This window comes from Sinocyclocheilus rhinocerous, unplaced genomic scaffold, assembly GCF_001515625.1.
Source record: "Sinocyclocheilus rhinocerous isolate Xijiao unplaced genomic scaffold, SAMN03320098_v1.1 scaffold292, whole genome shotgun sequence".
Classification (NCBI taxonomy): domain Eukaryota; kingdom Metazoa; phylum Chordata; class Actinopteri; order Cypriniformes; family Cyprinidae; genus Sinocyclocheilus; species Sinocyclocheilus rhinocerous.
This window is the reverse complement of record NW_015641024.1, coordinates 245,022-264,513: the sequence shown is the minus strand read 5'-3', so window position 1 is coordinate 264,513 and position 19,492 is coordinate 245,022. Positions and strand designations below refer to the sequence as shown.

At 39.1% G+C, this 19,492-nt stretch overlaps 1 protein-coding gene across 1 annotated transcript; it reads right to left on the bottom strand.

Annotated features, from left to right (window-relative positions):
• Positions 1–311: 311 nt before the first annotated feature.
• On the bottom strand, positions 312–18,410 carry LOC107754027 (KN motif and ankyrin repeat domain-containing protein 2-like). Its single transcript, XM_016570337.1, has 12 exons — positions 18,253–18,410; positions 11,628–11,690; positions 10,144–11,412; positions 8,827–9,039; positions 8,614–8,719; positions 7,551–8,285; positions 7,359–7,446; positions 6,510–6,729; positions 4,098–4,240; positions 3,813–4,013; positions 2,191–2,289; positions 312–2,064 (listed from the first exon to the last, which is right to left on the bottom strand). The coding sequence occupies exons 2-12, from the start codon at positions 11,671–11,673 to the stop codon at positions 2,008–2,010; spliced, it is 3,177 nt and encodes a 1,058-aa protein (XP_016425823.1). The 5' UTR covers positions 11,674–11,690; positions 18,253–18,410; the 3' UTR covers positions 312–2,007.
• Positions 18,411–19,492: the final 1,082 nt, after the last annotated feature.

Sequence of the window (19,492 nt, the reverse complement as noted above, 5' to 3'; positions counted from 1 at the left end):
AACATAAATGTAAGTTGGTGACAGAACAAAATGAAACCCTTACCATTTTAATAAAAGGTGTTAGTTGCAATAAATAAATCATATATTTATATACATAGAACACGATAAAGTTTCTACGTCTGTGCTAAATCTACACAGATGGACTGTCTTCATCGTTGTATTATTGCGCCCTCTGGCGAACAAACAAAACAAATCTGAACATCGGACACGGTTTTTTTCTTTCTTCTTCTTCTTTTTTTTTTTTTAATGGCTGCATTGTCCTGTAGGTCTACAATGCGTACACATTCAATGAACACTCCATCTCACTCCACTTCCTTCTATCTAAATTTATTTTTTCCAAAAACGAGGGAAACAAACAGACAAATTTAAATGTGAGCACTTTACATAAAGGTTCATGGCCAGCAAATGTGCCAAAAGATATACAAAGCTGTGAACAGATATTACAAATGTAAAGATATTCAAAGAGTGTTAAATAAAACAAATACAAAACAGTATAAAACTAATTAGGTACTAAACTAGTTATAAGAGAGCATGTGTACAAAGTGGGTAAACCACAAATTTCAATCTATCTTTCAAATGAAACAAAGCTCTTCCATTTAAAATGTTAAAATCCAACATCTTGTGTGGTTAAAAAAAAAAAAGCTAAAAAAATTCTATAGTCTTTGCACTAAAACTTTGGAGATGATATATATTATTTTCATTTTGGAAAACATTTTACATTCGTCATAGACAATACCGAGCCTTTCCCCCACATTCTGGACCCTAAAACCACCAGCGACTGAGTAAAAAGAAACAAAATCAATCGGTGCTCGGTGAACACATGCCAGTACCAATATGTGCATATGACATATACCCGACTCGCTAGACAACATCTGGTCTCATCCAACAAGAAACTTTCGTACCTTCATATTTCCTTCTCTCGTCTGGCTATGTATGATTGCAACTGGCAATATGCAAGAAAACTGAGATTTAAAAAAAAAATTTATTAGCTCTGGAAAACCCATTTTACGCTCATCTATCATGTCTTTGGAGAGCCCTTGTTCAATAAACCTTCAACACAAGTTTTTACATTAACAAAAATGACAAAACCAGGCAGTCCACAAATCAGAGTAAACAAAGTACATTCTCAAGAGACCATAACACTGCACTGGCTGTGAACAAATCTGTGGTGGCAATGCTGTCCATTAGGATAATGAGAACCTGTACAGCCAGATAATTTACACAAACCCACAAATTGAATATAAACACTATCGAAAGCAGGATGACATCTCACAATGTGAATTCATTCAGTAAAAATGCTAAAATATCAGCATAAGTGTATTTACCTGTTAAAGATAGCATTACAAATCTCCTAGAGAAGTAACTGCACCACTATGTTTCTCGTTGTAGGGTGAGGCACCTGCACTGTATAATCAAATATACTGTTGAAAATCACTATGTAAAGGCTATCAAACGTTGTTCTGAAAACAGCTGGTGTGGAAACTCAGAAGGTGTTTTTCTTATTAGACTGAGAATAGAAAAACCGTGAAAGGACACTTGATTAAAATACCTTTTTTTAGTTGTTTACACAATGCTCTGATAAATGTAATCAGTTGCTGTATGACTATAACTGGATGATTTGAATGCTAAATATTGCTGGATTGTTAAAAGTAAATGCACTTATATAAACTGGCTGTATAAGGTCACACTTCTTTAACAAATGGACCGCTAGATGATATTGCTGTTACACGCTTGTTGTTATTCTTATTTGAATCTCACCCTTTTTTCTTTGCTACAATGGAAAATGCTAAAAAAAAAGGAACAGAAAACAATATATAAGGACCAATGGTGTCAAGTGCTAATTCTTTGAAGAGTGCACAATTTGTATATTTCTAAAAGTTGTACATGCTAACTTGTGGGTATACATACTGTACACATGTACACAAACACACAAAAACTCACACACAGACAGTGGAATGGATAAGGATCGTTTGCTGGAGGAGGTGACATCAGATTCATGACATCCATTTACTTCAGTTCAGAAGAGGGAGGAGAAGATCCCAGAATTGGAGACTTTGGTGACACCTGTGGAAAAGGAGAAACTCGGTGACTCCATTCACAGGGTAGATTAACAGAATACTGGATGTAGCAGCTGTTTGTTGACATTTGTTAACTTTGGCTATTAGGTGATAACAGAGCAAGCACACTCACAGGGGAAGGCGGCTTAGCGAAATTGAGGTGCGCATACAGAAGCACGGCAATGTCATTCTGACTGGCCTCCAGTGCTATGGAGAGAGCTGTGCTGCCATCCTGTAAAACAGCAACGGAAGATGTCACAAACCAGAACAAACATTTTCGTAAAAGCTAAATTAATTACAAAAAAAGAAAATGAAAAAAAAAAAATCATGCCAAAACATGTCAAATGCAGAAATGTTAATTAATGCGTTTATGACCTCAAGGTTAGATTTAATTCATGTGTTCATGACCTCAAGCTCTGCACGCTTAATAAACAAACTCCAGCTGGTCCAAAATGCAGCAGCTAGAGTTCTTACTAGAACCAGGAAGTATGACCATATTAGCCCGGTTCTGTCAACTCTGCACTGGCTTCCTATTGAACATCGAATACATTTAAAAATCTTGCTAAGTACTTATGAAGCCCTGAATGGTTTAGCTCCTCAGTACTTGAGTGAGCTCATATCGCATTATAGTCCTATAAGTCCACTGCGATCTCAAAACTCTGGCCATTTGATAACACCTAGAATATCAAAATCAACTGCGGGCGGCAGATCTTTTTCCTATTTAGCCCCCAAACTCTGGAACAGTCTTCTTGGTGTTGTTCGGGAGGCAGACACACTCTGTCAGTTTAAATCTAGATTAAAGACCCATCTGTTTAACTTGGCATACACATAATACACCATTGCATTTCTATAATTCAACTCTGTTAAAGGATTGTTAGGCTGCATTCATTAGGTCAACCGGAAACCGGGAATAACATAACATAATAACATAACCCTGATGTACTCGCTACATCGTAAGAAGAATGGCATCTACGCTAATATTAGTCGGTTTCATTCTTATTCTGAGGTCACCGTATCCAGTCCAGATGGGGGATCAGCACCTAGAGACGACCTCTACAGCCCTGAATCTCAGCTGAGACCATGTCAACAAGATGAACCCTAGAGACAAATCCCCTGTGAAGACCACGAGAACCAGACGAGTCCTCTGCACAATCTGACTCGTGTTGCAGCCTAGAATTACCCAATGCCTTGCTGGTTTCATCTGGCCAGAGGAGAACTGGCTCCCAGACTGACTCTGGTTTCTCCCAAGGTTTTTTCTCCATTTATGTGACCAATGGAGTTTTGGTTCCTTGCCACTGTCGCCTTTAGCTTGTTTCGTTAGGGACACTTAATTTCTGGCAATATTGTCGATTATTGATTTCACAGATACTATTTGAACTGAACTGAGCTGGATGATGACATCACTGAATCAACAATGAACTGACTTTAACTGAAAAATTGACTGCTTACTATTGTCCTCCTACATTATCAACACACTATTTTTCTGTTTATCACTGTAAAGCTGCTTTGACACAATCTGTATTGTATAAAGCGCTATACAAATAAAGGTCACTTGACTTGACTTGGTTTTGGTTCCCAACGTTTATCAAAATATCTGTGAGTAAATGATTACGATTTTCATTTTTTGCTGAACTATACCTTTCCGATGCAAAACTGGAAAAAATGACAATAATAAGAGATAAAGAAGAAAGACAGAATTTAACAGATGAAGGTGGGAATATGATTTAGATGCTTGCTAAACAAAGAGATAATCACATTATCAGTGAGCGTAGCATCACAGCCTGGCACAGACAGCAGCTGGCGCACAATGTCCACGTGTCCGTGCTCACATGCACACATGAGCGCTGTGGAGCCGTCATCATCACGCAGGTTCACCTGAGCTCCACAGGACAGCAGAGCTTTCACCATGTCCCCTCTGCCATGACTGACCGCCAGCATCAGTGCCGTCTGCCCCGCCTACAACAACACACACACAGGCATCAGTATAATACACTAACTGACACATACTGCAGTATACTGATGGACCAGAAGGGGGCGCACCTGGCTGGCTTTGGCATTGACGTCGCCAGTGCGGAGCAGATGTAGGACGGTTTGAAGGTCACTGTCAGAGTTGAAGGCAGCCAGAGCTGTCAACATAATAGCTGTGTAACCAGCCTTGTTCTGCTTGTCAGCATTACAGAGACCTACACAACAAGGACAGCTGATAAATAAGAGGGACAGATATAGCTCGGTCACATGCTAAATAAAACTACTGACATATTTTTTTGCCACAAATACACTACTGTTCAAAGGTTTGGGCCCAGTAAGTTTTTTTTAAAGGAATTAATATCTTTTATTCAGCAAAGATGCAATAAATTTAACAAAAGTGACAGTAAAAACATTTATAAAGTTACACAGGATTTCTATTTTAAATAAATGCTGTTCTTTTGAATTTCATATTCATCAAAGAATCCTGAAAAAAAATTATCATGGTGTCCACACACACACAAAAAAATATTAATCAGAACAACTGTTTTCAACATTGATAATAATAATAACTGTTTCTTGAGCAGCAAATCAGCATATTAGCATGATTTCTGAAGGATCATGTGACACTGAAGACTGGAGTAATGATGCTGAAAATTCAGTGTTGCATCACAGGAATAAATTACATTTAAAAATATATTAAAATAGAAAACAGCTGTTTTAAATTGTAATAATATTTTACAATATTACTGTATTTTTTAATCAAATAAATGCAGCCGTAGCGGGCAACTTCTTTAAAAAAATTGAAAAATCTTACCAACCCCAAACGTTAATCAGCCTTAAATATTAACTTTAAAATATTAATAATGGAATATTAGTTACATTCTTTAAGTACTGAATTCTACGGATTTCCCTTTCCCCACTGAATTCCCTTTTTGCAATTTAAACAATAGAAATAGACATGATGTAATGTGTCAAAGCATGTGCATGTGCCCGCCAGGCCGTTTGATTGCACCTACGAAAATAGTGTGTCAGCAGTGAGTGTTGCTCAGAGATGTGAAGAGCGTCGCTCACCAGTATCCAGCAGTAGCTTAACTACAGGAAAGTTGGAGTGAGAGACAGTGTAGTGCAGAGCTGTGTTTCCATTGCCGTCAGCCATGTTATATATATATATATATATATATATTCAATTCAAGTCTAATGGAGTTTCCACCTATTATTTGGTCTGCCATATGAAAATTGTAAGAAAATGGTCTGATTAGAAAGTTAATTTGAGGTATTATTCATGCCTGAGGCACAAATAGTACTGGATGAGTTGCATGGCAAAGTTTTGGATGGGAAATATAGTAAAATGGGCAATAACAATAATGATGCTTGCCTAATTTTTCTATTTTAAATGCGTCAGTGCAACAATGGACATGGCTGATGCAATCAAAGACACTGCAAATACTTGGGCCCTATGAAATCCATCTTATATTTTCCCAAATTCTTCTGTGTTTTCCATTTAATTTTTTCCTGGTGTCCTATTTATTGGTTTAATTCAATTATAATAATCAAAAAGCGTGCCTTATTCATTTAATTAATAAAACTTAGGCAATTTAATAATTTATTCCTTTTTTTATTTACAATGAAATTCTGAAATTCTGTGTTGTCTGTTTTAATTGTTCTGGTTTAATTATTTAATACTAATTTATTAACAAAAAAGGGTGGTAACCAAATGAAGGCATAAAACATTAATATTAATATTTAATTTGTCTTTTAAAACAGTCAAATGAAAATGTAACAATTCCTTTTATTTTTGACAAACAAGTCAAAATATAGGTTTACTGTCAAAAATAATATGGAGGAAAATTGTATTTCTTAAAAAATAGGTTTTATTGATTTCATTATTATTATTATTATTATTACGATTGCTTTGACAAGTACATTCTACTGTACAATAGTAATATACTTCTATCACAATTTCAAGTGAAACCAAACTTTTATTTTGAAGTTGTCGTGAAGGCCTAGTCTGATACTAGTCTGTATCATGACTTAAGTGTACAGCCCTACTTTTGATTTATTCATGTTATACTGTAAATTATATATTTTTGGAATGTCTGGCTGGATGTCTGTGTTTTCCGCATTACAGAACTCATAGGGCCCCATGCAAATACATACACATTTTTTAAGCAAGATAATTATATAATTCACTTTTAAAACAACCTTAAATATATCTTGAAGTTAAGAACTATGCTATCTACAGGGATTGAAGTAGCATGAGTGCAATTAAATTCATAAATTCATGTGGAGATTAATGTTTTAAATCAAAAATTTTGAATACAGAAATATGATTCAAATAACTGAAATTATATGCTAAAAATGAAACCAAATCCGCCAGCAATGTGTCAAAGCATGTGCATGTGCCCGCCAGGCCGTTTGATTGCACCTACGAAAATAGTGTGTCAGCAGTGAGTGTTGCTCAGAGATGTGAAGAGCGTCGCTCACCAGTATCCAGCAGTAGCTTAACTACAGGGAAGGTGGAGTGAGAGACAGTGTAGTGCAGAGCTGTGTTTCCATTGCCGTCAGCCATGTTGATGACAAACTCCAGTAGCTGGGGGGAAATGGAGGCAAAGGTGTCCATGTACGCTTTGACTACTGCAGTGTCAGCAGCCTTATGACAGGACACTCTGAGCCACTCCTGCAGAACCGTGGTGTAGGCTGTCCTCTGTCAACAAAAGAGAACGCAGAAACGGGCTTTTACTACCATGTATTACAATAAATACATCATGCTCATTTACTAGCAGATCATCAATATAACTGAATAGCTCTGTTTTAAAGGCAAGTCATTTTTGCAGCACCAAATGATTTTCTGGATTTTCTCTTTATAAAATATGAGTGGCACTTGTCCTTGCACAACTTGCCACCACAATGTTGGAGCTGGAATGACGTGTGTCTCAGTATTTTCTATGGTGCTGTGGTTTCTATGGTGTTGCTAGGGTATTTTGTGTGGTTGCTATGGTGCTGCTAAAGTATTGACAGTAGCTGGAGGGTGCAATTAAATTCATAAATTCATGTGGAGATTAATGTTTTAAATCAAAAATTTTGAATACAGAAATATGATTCAAATAACTGAAATTATATGCTAAAAATGAAACCAAATCCGCCAGCAGGTGTCGGCAAGTCACTGATTTTATCACTGAATCATTCATTCAATTGATTCGTTCGAACAGCTGAATCATTCAGGAATGAAGCAAGTGACTGTCTTTATGAACTGATGGAAATCCGTCGTAGCGACGGAACTTTAATCCCTGTATCTATCATTTATATGCATAAGAATGCAACTGATGAACATACTGCATTTTGATGGCTAAATGCATTTGGTTCACTGAGTGCCTTCTGCAAGGTGTGGAGAGCCACCATGAGGCTGCCACTCAATTCCAGTCTGGAAAGAAAGAGAAAATGCTCGTCACTCAGCATTTACAGCCAACTTACATAATCAAAAGTGAATCTCATAATAGCTTGTGTTACTGATTTGAGTCAACCTACCTGCTTGTTTGTTTGTTAGTGGGGGTGGTGCTTGTATCAGCGGCTGGATCCGTGGCGGAGGATATGGCTATGTCCTGTTTTGCTGAGGCATCAGTAGATTGTGACTGTGTTGCTCCTTGTTGGGTGGTGAGGTCAGTGGTTTTTGATTGGCTAACATCTGGCTGAAGTTTGGCACCGGTGGATTGTGAATGAGTGGTTGTCTGCTGAGCAGAAAGGCCCGACACCTCTGGCTGAGTGAGATTTGGCTGGACGTTTGAATCGGTGGCTTTGGATTGGTGCACCGTAGTGCTGGTGTATGATAACTGGACAGAGTCTTGTTCAAGAGACGCCTCAGTGCTTTGAGAGGCATACCCTTGGAAAACACATTTCGCCTCTGTGAATTGAACGATGCCTTCCGGATGAGCCGTAGTGGTCACTGATGATTGGTTTACAGAGTGCTGTATGTCTGCCTCTGCTGCTGGTGATTGGGTGACCTGTTGCTGGGTAGCTGCATCCGTAGCTTGTGATTGGCTGGTGCTTTGCTGTGCTGCAGTGTGATTGGCTGGTGGCTGGGCAGTGCTGTACTGAGGTCTTTGGGCAGCTGCTGTCTCACAGATGGGCTGGGGGTTGCAGGAGATCACCTGAGACTGCTGCTCCGCAGATTCCGGTAGTTTCTCTGTAGCCTCGTGGTATTCACTTGCATCGCTCTCATCTGAACTTTCCGAGCTGCTGTCATCAGATGATGTCGACTCGTACCTGCAAGTCACATTAGTGCTGTTATTTAACATATAAACCCTCTGATCTAATGAAATGGATAATCTAAACTAGATATGCAGTTCCTTAAGGTAACACAAATGTTGCTAGGCAGTAAAATAATAGTTTTGTGCAAAGGACACTCTGGTTTTCAATTTAATATCAAATTTCTTAAAAACTATAGTTTCCAAAAACCAAAAAGACACCCTTAACCAAATTGTTTTAGCAATATCAGTTATCCTAAAAGAAAAATACATAGTAGCTCAATGACAATATTGTTGAATCAAATATCTGCAACATATTTAATTAATTAACATAATTCTGTATTTACCCTCCATTGACTTCTATGAACTGCAGGTTCTTTTTGGTGTACGGAGAGCCAGGTTCCCCATCAGCCTTTCGTTTCATTATTGACCTCAGGGTGGACTGAGGGGAGGCTGGACAATACAAACAGCAGCCAGTGTGAGAATCACTAGTTGGAATACGTGGAAGATGTCTGATTCATTGTTATCATCACCAGTTACTAAAAGACAACAAAGCAAACCTGGTTTTGCTGGATCGATTTGGGTGGCTTCTTCTGCTGGTTGCTGGTTAATCTCACCCTCTTTTAACCGTTGGCAGACGGCAGCCACTTGGCTGCACTTTGTCTCCATAGCAGTTGCCTGGTTGATCACTGGCACTGATTTGGACACTTCACTTTTCAAGACCTCCCGCACCTGCTTAGAGCTTATTGCAATGGGAAACTCAAGCGGCGATTCTGAGGGCAAAAGAGAAATTAAGCACAAATACTAAAATAATTTTAAAGGGATAGTTCATCCAAAAATGTGGAGTTTGTCTTTTTAGACACTGTAATGTTGGTTCGACTTCAACACAAAAGGAGAAAAAAATGGAGAACATCCATGCTGCTATTTTCAACACAGTAAAAGTGAATAGGAGCAGAAGCGGTGTAACTCCAAAAAAAGTAAAAACAGCACCATAAAAGTAGACCATATGACTTGAGGGCAGTCACACTACACTTCTGTGTACACTGCAATGGACAAGATAAGATGTCACTCTCTGTAGTGCTTTTTAAAAAAACATAAATTCAACATTTAACAAATAATAATCCAAAATGTAAAATTAAATTGATTGTAAAATCACTTTACTGCAAACCTGCACCTTTAAAGTTTGTGTTCAGCAATTCAGCTAAAAGGTAAAGCTGTGATGTATTAATCTTCTGGTCTACTGGTCACATGTATTCACATAATACGACATTACAGGTAAGAGTTCACCAAACTTGAACTTTGCAACACAATGAAATTCGCATCAGCTCGTGTTTCCAGTTTCCCACACTGAAGACAATGGAACAAAAAGTGTGACCACCTCTTATGCTCTATATTTCAAAATTCCTAAATTTATACAACAGCTTTAAGTAATGAACAGACCAGATTATTTTGCATATTCAAACGGGCAATTGCCTCCATGGCCTTTAAGCTTGGCACATTGCGTCTTCCCACAGCATATTTGAATATACATGTGTAAATTCATGTGTATACATGAATATACAAATGTAGAAGTTGGGTTAGAATTAGGAGAATTGGGAGATTTTAATAAATAGTGAATAATGACTTAAATTTCAGTCTGTTGCTCATACAAAGCTAACATGTGGTGTCAGAATACTAAAATGGGGCATGGACCACTTTCATGGTGCTTCTTTGATACTTTCTTTGTAATTTCACAAATGAACATCGTTTTTCCACTTTCACTGCTATTGTACAGAAAAAAAATCAACATAAAAATTCTGCCTCCTTTCATGTTCCACAGAAAATAGTTCAGGTTTGAAACAACATGTAGGTGAGTAAATAGCGACAGATATACACACCCTCTGCTGCTGGGGACTCTGCATGTCTTCTGTGGGGTCCTTCCAGAGCAGACACAGGCTGATTGGGAGAAGTGCAACCCTGGGCTCTTAGCAGCGTCCCCACACCCACCACAGTGGGCTGCTCCAGTGTGTACACTTGGATCCCCACGGTCCTCTGCTGATGAGGCTGCCGAGTAAAACTGACAACTGTGTGCAGGCCCGCACCAGCCTGACCCTGCTGCTCCTTCCAGCCGAGACTGGTGGCTCTCACCGCATGGTCTACCTGTGGGGAAAGAGCTTGCCTCTCTCTCTGAGCCGCTTCGACTTGCTGATGAGCGCTCTGTAGCTCCTGCATCGTTTTCCTCAGCTGAACTTCTAAAAGCACCACCTTAGTCTTGAGGGCTTCGGTTTCAGGCAGCAGCCCCAAGTCCTCTTCTCGCACCCCTACTCCCACTTGACGGCAAGCCCTTTCTTCCACCTCAGGCCCTACACCGACAGTTCGCACCTCCCGCTTTGCACCCGGACGAGCTCCACCGACAATTACAGTCTCCTCGATTTCACATCCTGAGTCCTGAAGGGAACCCGGAGTGGTAGGTGATAGACTTCCTGCGGCTCGGTTCGCGGCTCCTGTCCCGTTTCCCGTTTCCTCTTCGGGGATGTCGATGTAGAGCTCTCCCCGTGGACGGCTCCGACTGAACCCCAGTGTGTGTCCCAGGAACTTCTGGCTCTTGAGTTGCACGCTAAGCTGCCTCTTCTCCTCCTGAAGCACGGAGATCTTCACTTGCAGCACCGGGATGGTCTTCACCTGCTCCTCCAGATCACGGATCTTCCGCAGGGCAATGGCCATTTGCTCCCGTACATGCTGCAGATGGGCGGGCGTTGGTGAGACAGGTGTGGACAAGCCGGAGCTCATTGGCATGTAGGAGCCACCTCCCTGGGCACGATTGAAGCTGTGGGCACTGGACAGGGAGGTGTTGGAGCCCGCCACGCTACTGTGCATGCTACCCAGGTTTGAGAAACGACGGCCATCCTTCTCCTCCTCCAGCTTGCGGCGAGCATCCAGCAAGGTCTTCTCCACACGTGCCGTACTGAAGCTGGGTCGCTGTGAGCTGTGAAATCCCGGTGCACAGTAGGAGTATGACGAGTGACGGCTGTCCATGCTGGCGTTGGAGCACAGCGACTCAGTGGAGGTCCACCAGGAGCCCGTGTAGCCATAGGGGGTCTCTACTGAGTATGGAGCCTCTGGGTCCTTTCGATGCAAGGAGGGGGGCTCCGGGGGGTTAATCTTCCCTAAGGAGAGAGGAAACAACTTTAAACTGCAGGAAATCTCAGTCTAATCTCGGAATTGGACAACAGGGGAAAGAATAAACTTCAGGCTATGACTAGAACAAGGCTTCACTTTAATACTTAGTCTCTTAAGAGCGGATGAACTGGGGAAAGGATAACAATCACAATATATATGCATTACAGTATGTGTAGTATCCTAATGTAAAGTGGGACCTTACCTGGAAAACTGGAGTCCATATGAAGCACCTGAGCCATGATTGTCATTCACCAGCCAATCTCTCCTGAATAAGAGAGATACCGTAAGTAACCAATACCAATTTTCCAATTAAACTCATGAGATCTATGGCCAGCTACCAAACCTAATGGGCAGCTCTCATTCAAAATCTTTAAATCAGCAATTAAGTAAGGGATAATGTACATCCAGCCGGTTGCTATCTCAGAATAAACCCCGACAGGGTGATCAGGACCCCGACGCAAAACGGAGGGGTCTTGTATCAGCCTGAAGGGGTTTATTCTGCGATAACAAACGGCTGGATGTACATTATCCCACTTATTACACGGCTAAAAGATTTGTTTTTACCATATATGTTGAAATTAATGCTGAAGTCTTCCATTGTAACACGTGGTGGTTAAGTGTTTTCAGTCACAAGATGGTGCCAGACAGTCAACGATAGCGGAGTGACTCGTTAAGCATATAAGTAGTATTGGTCAAGATAACTCGTAGTACTTGGTGTTATTAAATTTGGCGGTTGTTATCTGGGAATAACATACCGCTGGATGGCGCGATTGACCAATCAGAATCAAGTATTCCACAGAGCCGTGTAATAAGCAGCTGTATACAAATATACTCCTCAGACCAGCAGGGGAAAGGCTCAAAATCCACAGTACTACCGCTGGATTGACAGCAGGAAAATGGCACTTTCATGTTTATTCAGTTTCCTTTGTAACATACGTAAGATATTTTGGGTTTGAAACTGAGAAACCATCTTTCCTTTTTCCAAATAAAGTATTTAAAGAATTGTTAACAGAATTGTTAAGCAACTGGAAAAGTTAAGATGAATATGAATCAGAGTGGTTACATTCTTCTCGGTTCCCATCTCTGAATATGATTTATTCTTCAGCTGATGACGTCTTAAATTCAATCTCAAATTCTCAAAATATCTCCTTTTATGTTCCACAGAAGTCAGTCGTGAGGGTGAGTAAATTTCAGATGAACTATTCCTAGTCCAGCAAATTATATGGTGCCCTTCAGGGGGGTCTTCGGGCACCCTGGCACAGTTAAGTAATGAAATAAGTAGTGACATACACCCAGTGGTCGAAATGTAAAAAAATGTCAAGGTGGATGGTGGGTCCTGTGATTACAAATGATTACAAAATTTGCCTAATTTTTAAACACATTTTTATTTATCAAAAAATAAGCTTTATTAAATGAACTATGGTTTATGAGCTGTTTTCCTTGTGCGGCCTGTGTGTCAAATGACCTAAATGATGCCCCTTATTTAGGTGTGCAATATTGACAAAAAAATCTATAGTATGTCTTTATTAAATGAACTATGGTTTATGAGCTGTTTTCCTTGTGCGGTCTGTGTGTCAAATGACCTAAATGATGCCCCTTATTTAGGTGTGCAATATTGACAAAAAAATCTATAGTATGTGGGGGGGGTGGATTTTTGTCGATAACGATAATTAATATTTTGCTGTGTGTGTTTTTGTGCTGGTTTAGGCTTGTCACGGATAAATATATGACACTAAAACCACCAGTATATGGCGGCAAGTGTCTGTTTTAATGAATGATTCATTGAGTCCTTCAATCAAACTATTCTTTCAAAATGGCTGATTCAATTAGATTCGAAGCAAGTTGACTGTCTTTATGAAAGGATCATTGAATAATTGGCTCACTCGATTCGTTCAAAAACAAATTCATTCATGAAAGATACAACGCAGTGTTCCTATGAGACGCACAACAACTTTGTTTGGAACTATTTCATTTGCAAAACAGGAAAAAAGACAAAATGTGTCTAAAATGTAACTCACTCAATTAACTTCTTGTCTGCTGAACTGCTGTATAAAATTACTTTAACATTTGCGATCATGCACACGTGCTGATTCTTGAGTGATATTGCTTAACTACATCATATAAAGATAAAAAAATAAAAACTCATATATTTTTCTTTCATTATTTGAATTATAGAGGCATTCTAACTGCATTCTAATAGGCTTCATCATGCATTGAATGCTTTTGGACTCAAGTTTTCTTTTCTTTTTGCAGTCACTGACATACTTGATAATGTCAGCTAGCGTGAATTATAACAGGCCAGGTGATCATTTCTGAATAAACACATCCCTCGTCCTCAAAGTCACACATAGTACAGCACAATAACGTTATGTCAGGGGAATGTCTTTAAACTATAATCAAGGAAATATCATACCTTATTACATTGTCTTCTTAAAGAACGGCAGACGTTGCGCTTGAAACATTTTGTGCGAAAAATGACTGAGCTTGTTAATGCTGAGCTCTGATTGGCCAATTGCCGTTATTTAGTTTATAAATTATTATACGTACAGAATATTAATACAGTATTTAATTTGCACGATAAGTTTTACTTAATAATACACAGCATTATTAATCTAAAGGGGATGGTGGTTTTACAGAGGGGATGATTTTTGTCTTTTTTTTTCAACAAGAGGGATGCCATCCCCCCTCAATTCGAGCCCTGCATACACCTACTTAAATGTAAGTCTATAAATAATTACAACACCTGATGTCCTAACAGAAAACTCTTGAGCATTTAACTAGTAAGCGAACTTTTGATTTTTGAGAATGCTGTTAAAATGTTCCTTATGAAATATGTAGAATTAACTTGTACCTGACTTGTACCTTGAATATGAATATTTACCTTTAGATCCCACACAAACCTTTTGATTTGTGTTCAAGTCTTAATTAAGGGGGTCAAACTCCCTGTAATTCATCCCCTGCTTTATCCCCTACAAAGTTAGGCTGTTCGGTTTCTGTTTGTTTCTAGTTCTCTTGTTTGGAGGAGAGGGGAAAAAGAGGGGAACGTTTTCTGGCAGGCGACAACAGGAGAAAGAGCATCGAGTTACAGCCTTATTAGGAATCATCTGAATACGCTCTCTGTGGTTCTCAGAATCGAGGTACTGTAAAAAAAGACACAGGCACTACTGCTTGGCCTTTCTCTCCTACACTTTTTCCATGCTTTCGGTCTCCTCTTTTCTCCCTTATTTTTCCTCACTCTGTCAGCTGATGATCAGGAGATAGCAGCTGACCTCTGTCCGCTCTTCCTTCTTCCGCTCTCTCGGTTGTGCATTTCGACTGAAGCAAAGCATTCCATCTTTAAATCAATTAGGTAAAATGAACCGGCTTTACTATAACCTTTCTTTTCATCTGGCTCTTGTGCTTTTAGACTGCTCTCTTTTTCCCCTCAGCATTGCATCTTTCCCAGCTAATGTGCCTTTTTGCCAAAGATTAACTTTCTAGGTCATTAGTTAGAGGTACAGCATATTAGACCACAGAGTTGGGCTTCACAGACACAGACATCTCAAAAGAGAACTGCTGACTGCGCCAGTCATTTCGGTTCATAATGGGAAATTGCTTCTCCCTTGCTGCCTCACACAAAACTTTCCCCCTCTGTCTAATCTCATGACCCTCTCAGTCTGTTTATGTTCTTGCCTTTTGGAGAAGAAAGTAGGCCATACGGAAACACTGACTGAACTGATTTGGTATTTTGTAGATCTTAAGCCGACAAAATGAGCTCTCTTGCCCACTATCCATCCTGTGTGCTTTTGCTCGCTTTCTTACACTTGAAATCTCACTCAATTAACAGGCCTCTCTGCTGTTTCACATAGTGCCCATTTTGATATCCTGTTTTATTTATTTTGTATTAAATTAATCTTATTGAAGTATCAGTACTATTCAGGTGTCATATTTTAAGCACAACAAATACACTAGTTTTCACTGCAGTTTCACCTGCATAATTTCAGGATGTAATAAGCGGAGTTATTTGGGATATTTTATTTTTAGTGTATAGTTACATGTATATATGGTGTAGAAATATATTTTTCATAATAGAGAATGTTTACAAAAAGATTGCCCTTTTTGTCTCAGTTTTTTGGTACTTCATGTTTTTTTTTTATACATAAAAAAAATATATAATTATTTGTTTGTTTGTTAAACTTTTGTACTTTTTTGGTAAGCAAGTCAAATTTTTGTCACAAAGATTTCCTAAGTTTCCAAATAATCTGCTTTCATTAAATGGGTGAGGTGAGCAGAATGAAAAAAACTATTTAAACTAAAAATTAAAAAAAGACAAAAAAAAAATAGAAGCTAGAAGCTAATAATAAAAAGAAATGCATGTATGTTGTTTCTGAGTGTGCCCATTAAATATATTACAATGTAGAAAGATGATAATGAGGCCATGCAAAAAAAAAGATTTTATTAAAACATGCCGAGCTGCTTAAGTCAACATCATCTTAATTAGTGGGTTTTTTTATTCCCCTGCCACAGCCACAGATGAATGTTGAGTACGCATGAGAAGTGTTACTGTGAGCGCTAACACACACATTTGTGTTTGTGTGTGTGAAAATTGGAGCGTCAGTGCTGTGAAGACTGTTGACAGGGGGATGGCTGATGTGCCATAATTAGAGATTCCAGTAAAGGCACACAGCATGACAAACATCCAGCCTTAAGCAACAACACAACTGTCCTGTCTCTCTCACAGTGTCACAAACACCCTTGCTTTCCTCAAACACATCTCTCTGTCTCTCTTATTTCTCTGCTCTACTATTATTCTAACATTTCTATTATTGTTGTTCATATTTAGGGTCAAGATTTGAACAAACTCTTATGTGTTAAACTTTAGTGTGCAACTCATCCCTTATCATTTGTACTGCATTGTTTGTTAAATTATCAGCTTACTGATTTTTCCAAGCGGCCATAACCTACTTACGAGTTTCCCGTCAACTTATAGATCAGGCAAAAAAAGCACTCATATGCACTCATATCTAAAGACCAAAATTCCATGCTTTCGTCGACCAAGCAACACCTAGCAACCATTCAGAATAGCCTAGTAACTGCATAGAAACATGCTAAAAAACACTCTGAACATTTCCTTAACCACATAGCAATCATTCAGAATGCCCAAGCATTAGGGCTGCATGATTTGGGGAGAAAATTTTGATCACGATTTTTCTAATAAAAATTGCTATTGTGATTTACAATGTGATTAAAAAATAAAAAGATTTATTTCAACATTCTGAAGACATTACAAAGAGAAAAAATTAAAATAAAAAAATATATTAACGTGTATTTTAAAGGGGAGCAAACTAATTATAAATTTTTTTTTTTTTTAAATAAAAACTTGTTCAAGCATTTTTTTAAAGATCTCCATGTTTGCTCTGTTTGTTTTTTTATGCAGGTCTGTTCAAATTTTGTGATTATATATCAGTTTAATAATAATAGTTATTATTATTATTTCTTTATTGTGATTATTAATAATATTATTATTAAATAAGTATTTGTTTAAGTTATTATTACTTAATCAAAACAACCCAACTGCAGTTTGATTGATATTATTTGGAATGCGCAATATAAAAAATGTGATTTCTGAAAAAAAATATCGTTATCGGTTTTTGCAAATGAACTCTTCAAATATATTAAACAAAATAAGATAAATTACTATTGTAATAATACTATTTCACTCTACATAAAAATAAACTGCTCAAGTGTAAATTAAAATTTCATGTATAGCTCCGAAATGCGCTGTACATATATTGAATTTAATCACAATCTTTGCGATTTGAAAATCACATTTAGCATATCACAATTTTGATTTTATTTCAATTAATTGTCCAGCCCTAGTATATATAAGCAACATGCTAAAATTACTCAAAACAGCAGCCGTACATCAATATCCATCCAAAACACTGCACAGCGAGCGACACACTTCAAACCCCTTACAACAACTTAGCAACCACATAGCAATACCCTGGAAACCAATCACACAGTGCCACTCACATTACAGTAAATGTGGAAACTTAGTTTCCTGACTCTTGTCGTTTCAGCGCTGTGCCTTATGCTCCCGAACAATCCCCTTCTCCAGCCCACCACATCCACCCTCTCCTGCCGAAGAACAGGGCTGCACCGGTCACTACTGTGCAAAGGCATGCGTGCATGTGTGGCGGTGACCTTCCTCGCTCTTTGTCTGCTCATAAACAGTGTCCCATTGAGATGACAGTGAACAGAGCACAGTGTGCCCCTCCCCGGCAGCACCCTGCAGCAGACCTTTGACCAGTACAGCCAGTCTGTACCCTCCTCCGGTAGGAATGCTTTGCCATAAACCCATGCCCCTCTCTCCGTACCTCTCGCCCAACTTCCCTCGCTTTACATTCCAGACATCTCCTGCCTCCAGGGTGTCCTACACCCACCACCACATTATTAAGATTAGCAAGTCCTATATCGGTCTACTCAGTAGAAGTAAATTCGCCATGCTTGTGGAGTCGGGAAAACTGAATTCCTCAAAGCTTGTTTCATATTATGAAAACATGTCAAGGAAAATGTCTGGTCATTAGTTTCACTCAAGCGAGCTTTCTGAGGAACGGATAAACATTAAGGGGTGTTTAGTTTTGATGATGATGTTCAAAGGTCTCTTTATCACTGTGTGAAACTCAAGGTCCGTTTCAACAAGCTGCTTTATTTTTCTTGGCTATGACGTGGAATTTGGGATGCTTATCTACGAACAAGGAATAAATTGACTCCTTAAACTCAAGAGAACCACTTGAGTAATTTGTATCTTGTCTAAAGATAGCAGTCAGAGTTAAATAACTCACTGTGCTGCAATGATGGTCTCTCTTCCCCAACCTCCTCGCTCTCCTCTTTCGATTCCTTCAACTCTCTTATGAGTGCCACCAAAATCCTAAAGGGGGGGAAAAAAGATGAATTATTTACAGAACTGCTCAAATTATGACTAACATTGGCAGATTCTTTATATGATGTCGGTCGCACCCTTCATTTTAGACGTTCGCCGTCATCTCAAGACCCAGAGAAGCCACTCCTCACAACTGTTGATCCAAAACAGACTCTCTGTGAGAGACTAATTTGTCTTGGCTCTCTATCATCATTGCTTACCACCACAACACACCCTCATCTCCCTCAACCACAAAAACATGTTACTTGGCAAATCGTCCCAAGCCTGGGAAAGCTCTGCGCTGTGAGCAATATTTTTTGGTCCGGAGTTCTACTGAGTCACCCGCCTAAACCCAGAGAAACGGACACACCCCTGCCGGACACCAGACGGCATCCAGAAACATTTCAGAACATCGAGGACCTTCACAAACACTCCTACACCTCAAAGACATCCTCAAGAGCAGGGTTCAAGTGACTTTGTGGTTAAAAGTCTGCATGACTGGAAAATTATCCTCTTAACCTCCTGAAACCCTGCATCCTCATATGAGGACATTATATTTTAGTGAATTTCTCTGAGACTATACATGCCACAGTTTTAAGTCTGGATGTCCTGTACAGAGCACATTCAGGACTTTTCAGAGATACTAAATGTTTGGATGTTTCACCATGACCACTCCCTCTCCTTGGTCTTCAAAAATGTCTGATATTAATTTAGTGATATTTTGTAATTATCATTTAAATCGGACTAAATTTTAAACTGTGTGTCATAAATCAACATCTCAGGAAAATGTTATGTGGTTTCAAATCAAAATATGACTTTCTGTTACGAAACAGGACGTTGATACCCTGATCCTGCAGGGCTACTGTCCTGCAGATTTCAGTTCCAACCCTGCTCCAACACACCTGTCTGTAATTATCAAGCAGCCCTGAACACCATGATTAGCTGGTTCAGGTGTGTTTGATTCGGGTTGGAGCTAAAATCTGCAAGACGGTAGCCCTCCAGGACCAGGGTTGGACACCCCTGCTCTAAACAATGTAATGACATGAAAAAATATTAAATTCAACTTGTTTTTTTCTTCTGGTAGTCAGGAGGCTATAGAAGACAAAAATTATTGGGTCCCTGTAGGATACCGTGTTGCATTGCTTCTGTCCAAAAGACGTGAA

Coding starts and splice junctions, on each gene's coding strand:
- LOC107754027 (XM_016570337.1), bottom strand. CDS start 11,673: ATGACAATCATGGCTCAGGTGCTTCATATGGACTCCAGTTTTCCAG. Junction 7,447..7,550: donor ACTAACAAACAAACAAGCAG/GTAGGTTGACTC, acceptor CTTTCTTTCCAG/ACTGGAATTGAGTGGCAGCC. Junction 4,241..6,509: donor TAAGCTACTGCTGGATACTG/GTGAGCGACGCT, acceptor CTTGTTGTGTAG/GTCTCTGTAATGCTGACAAG.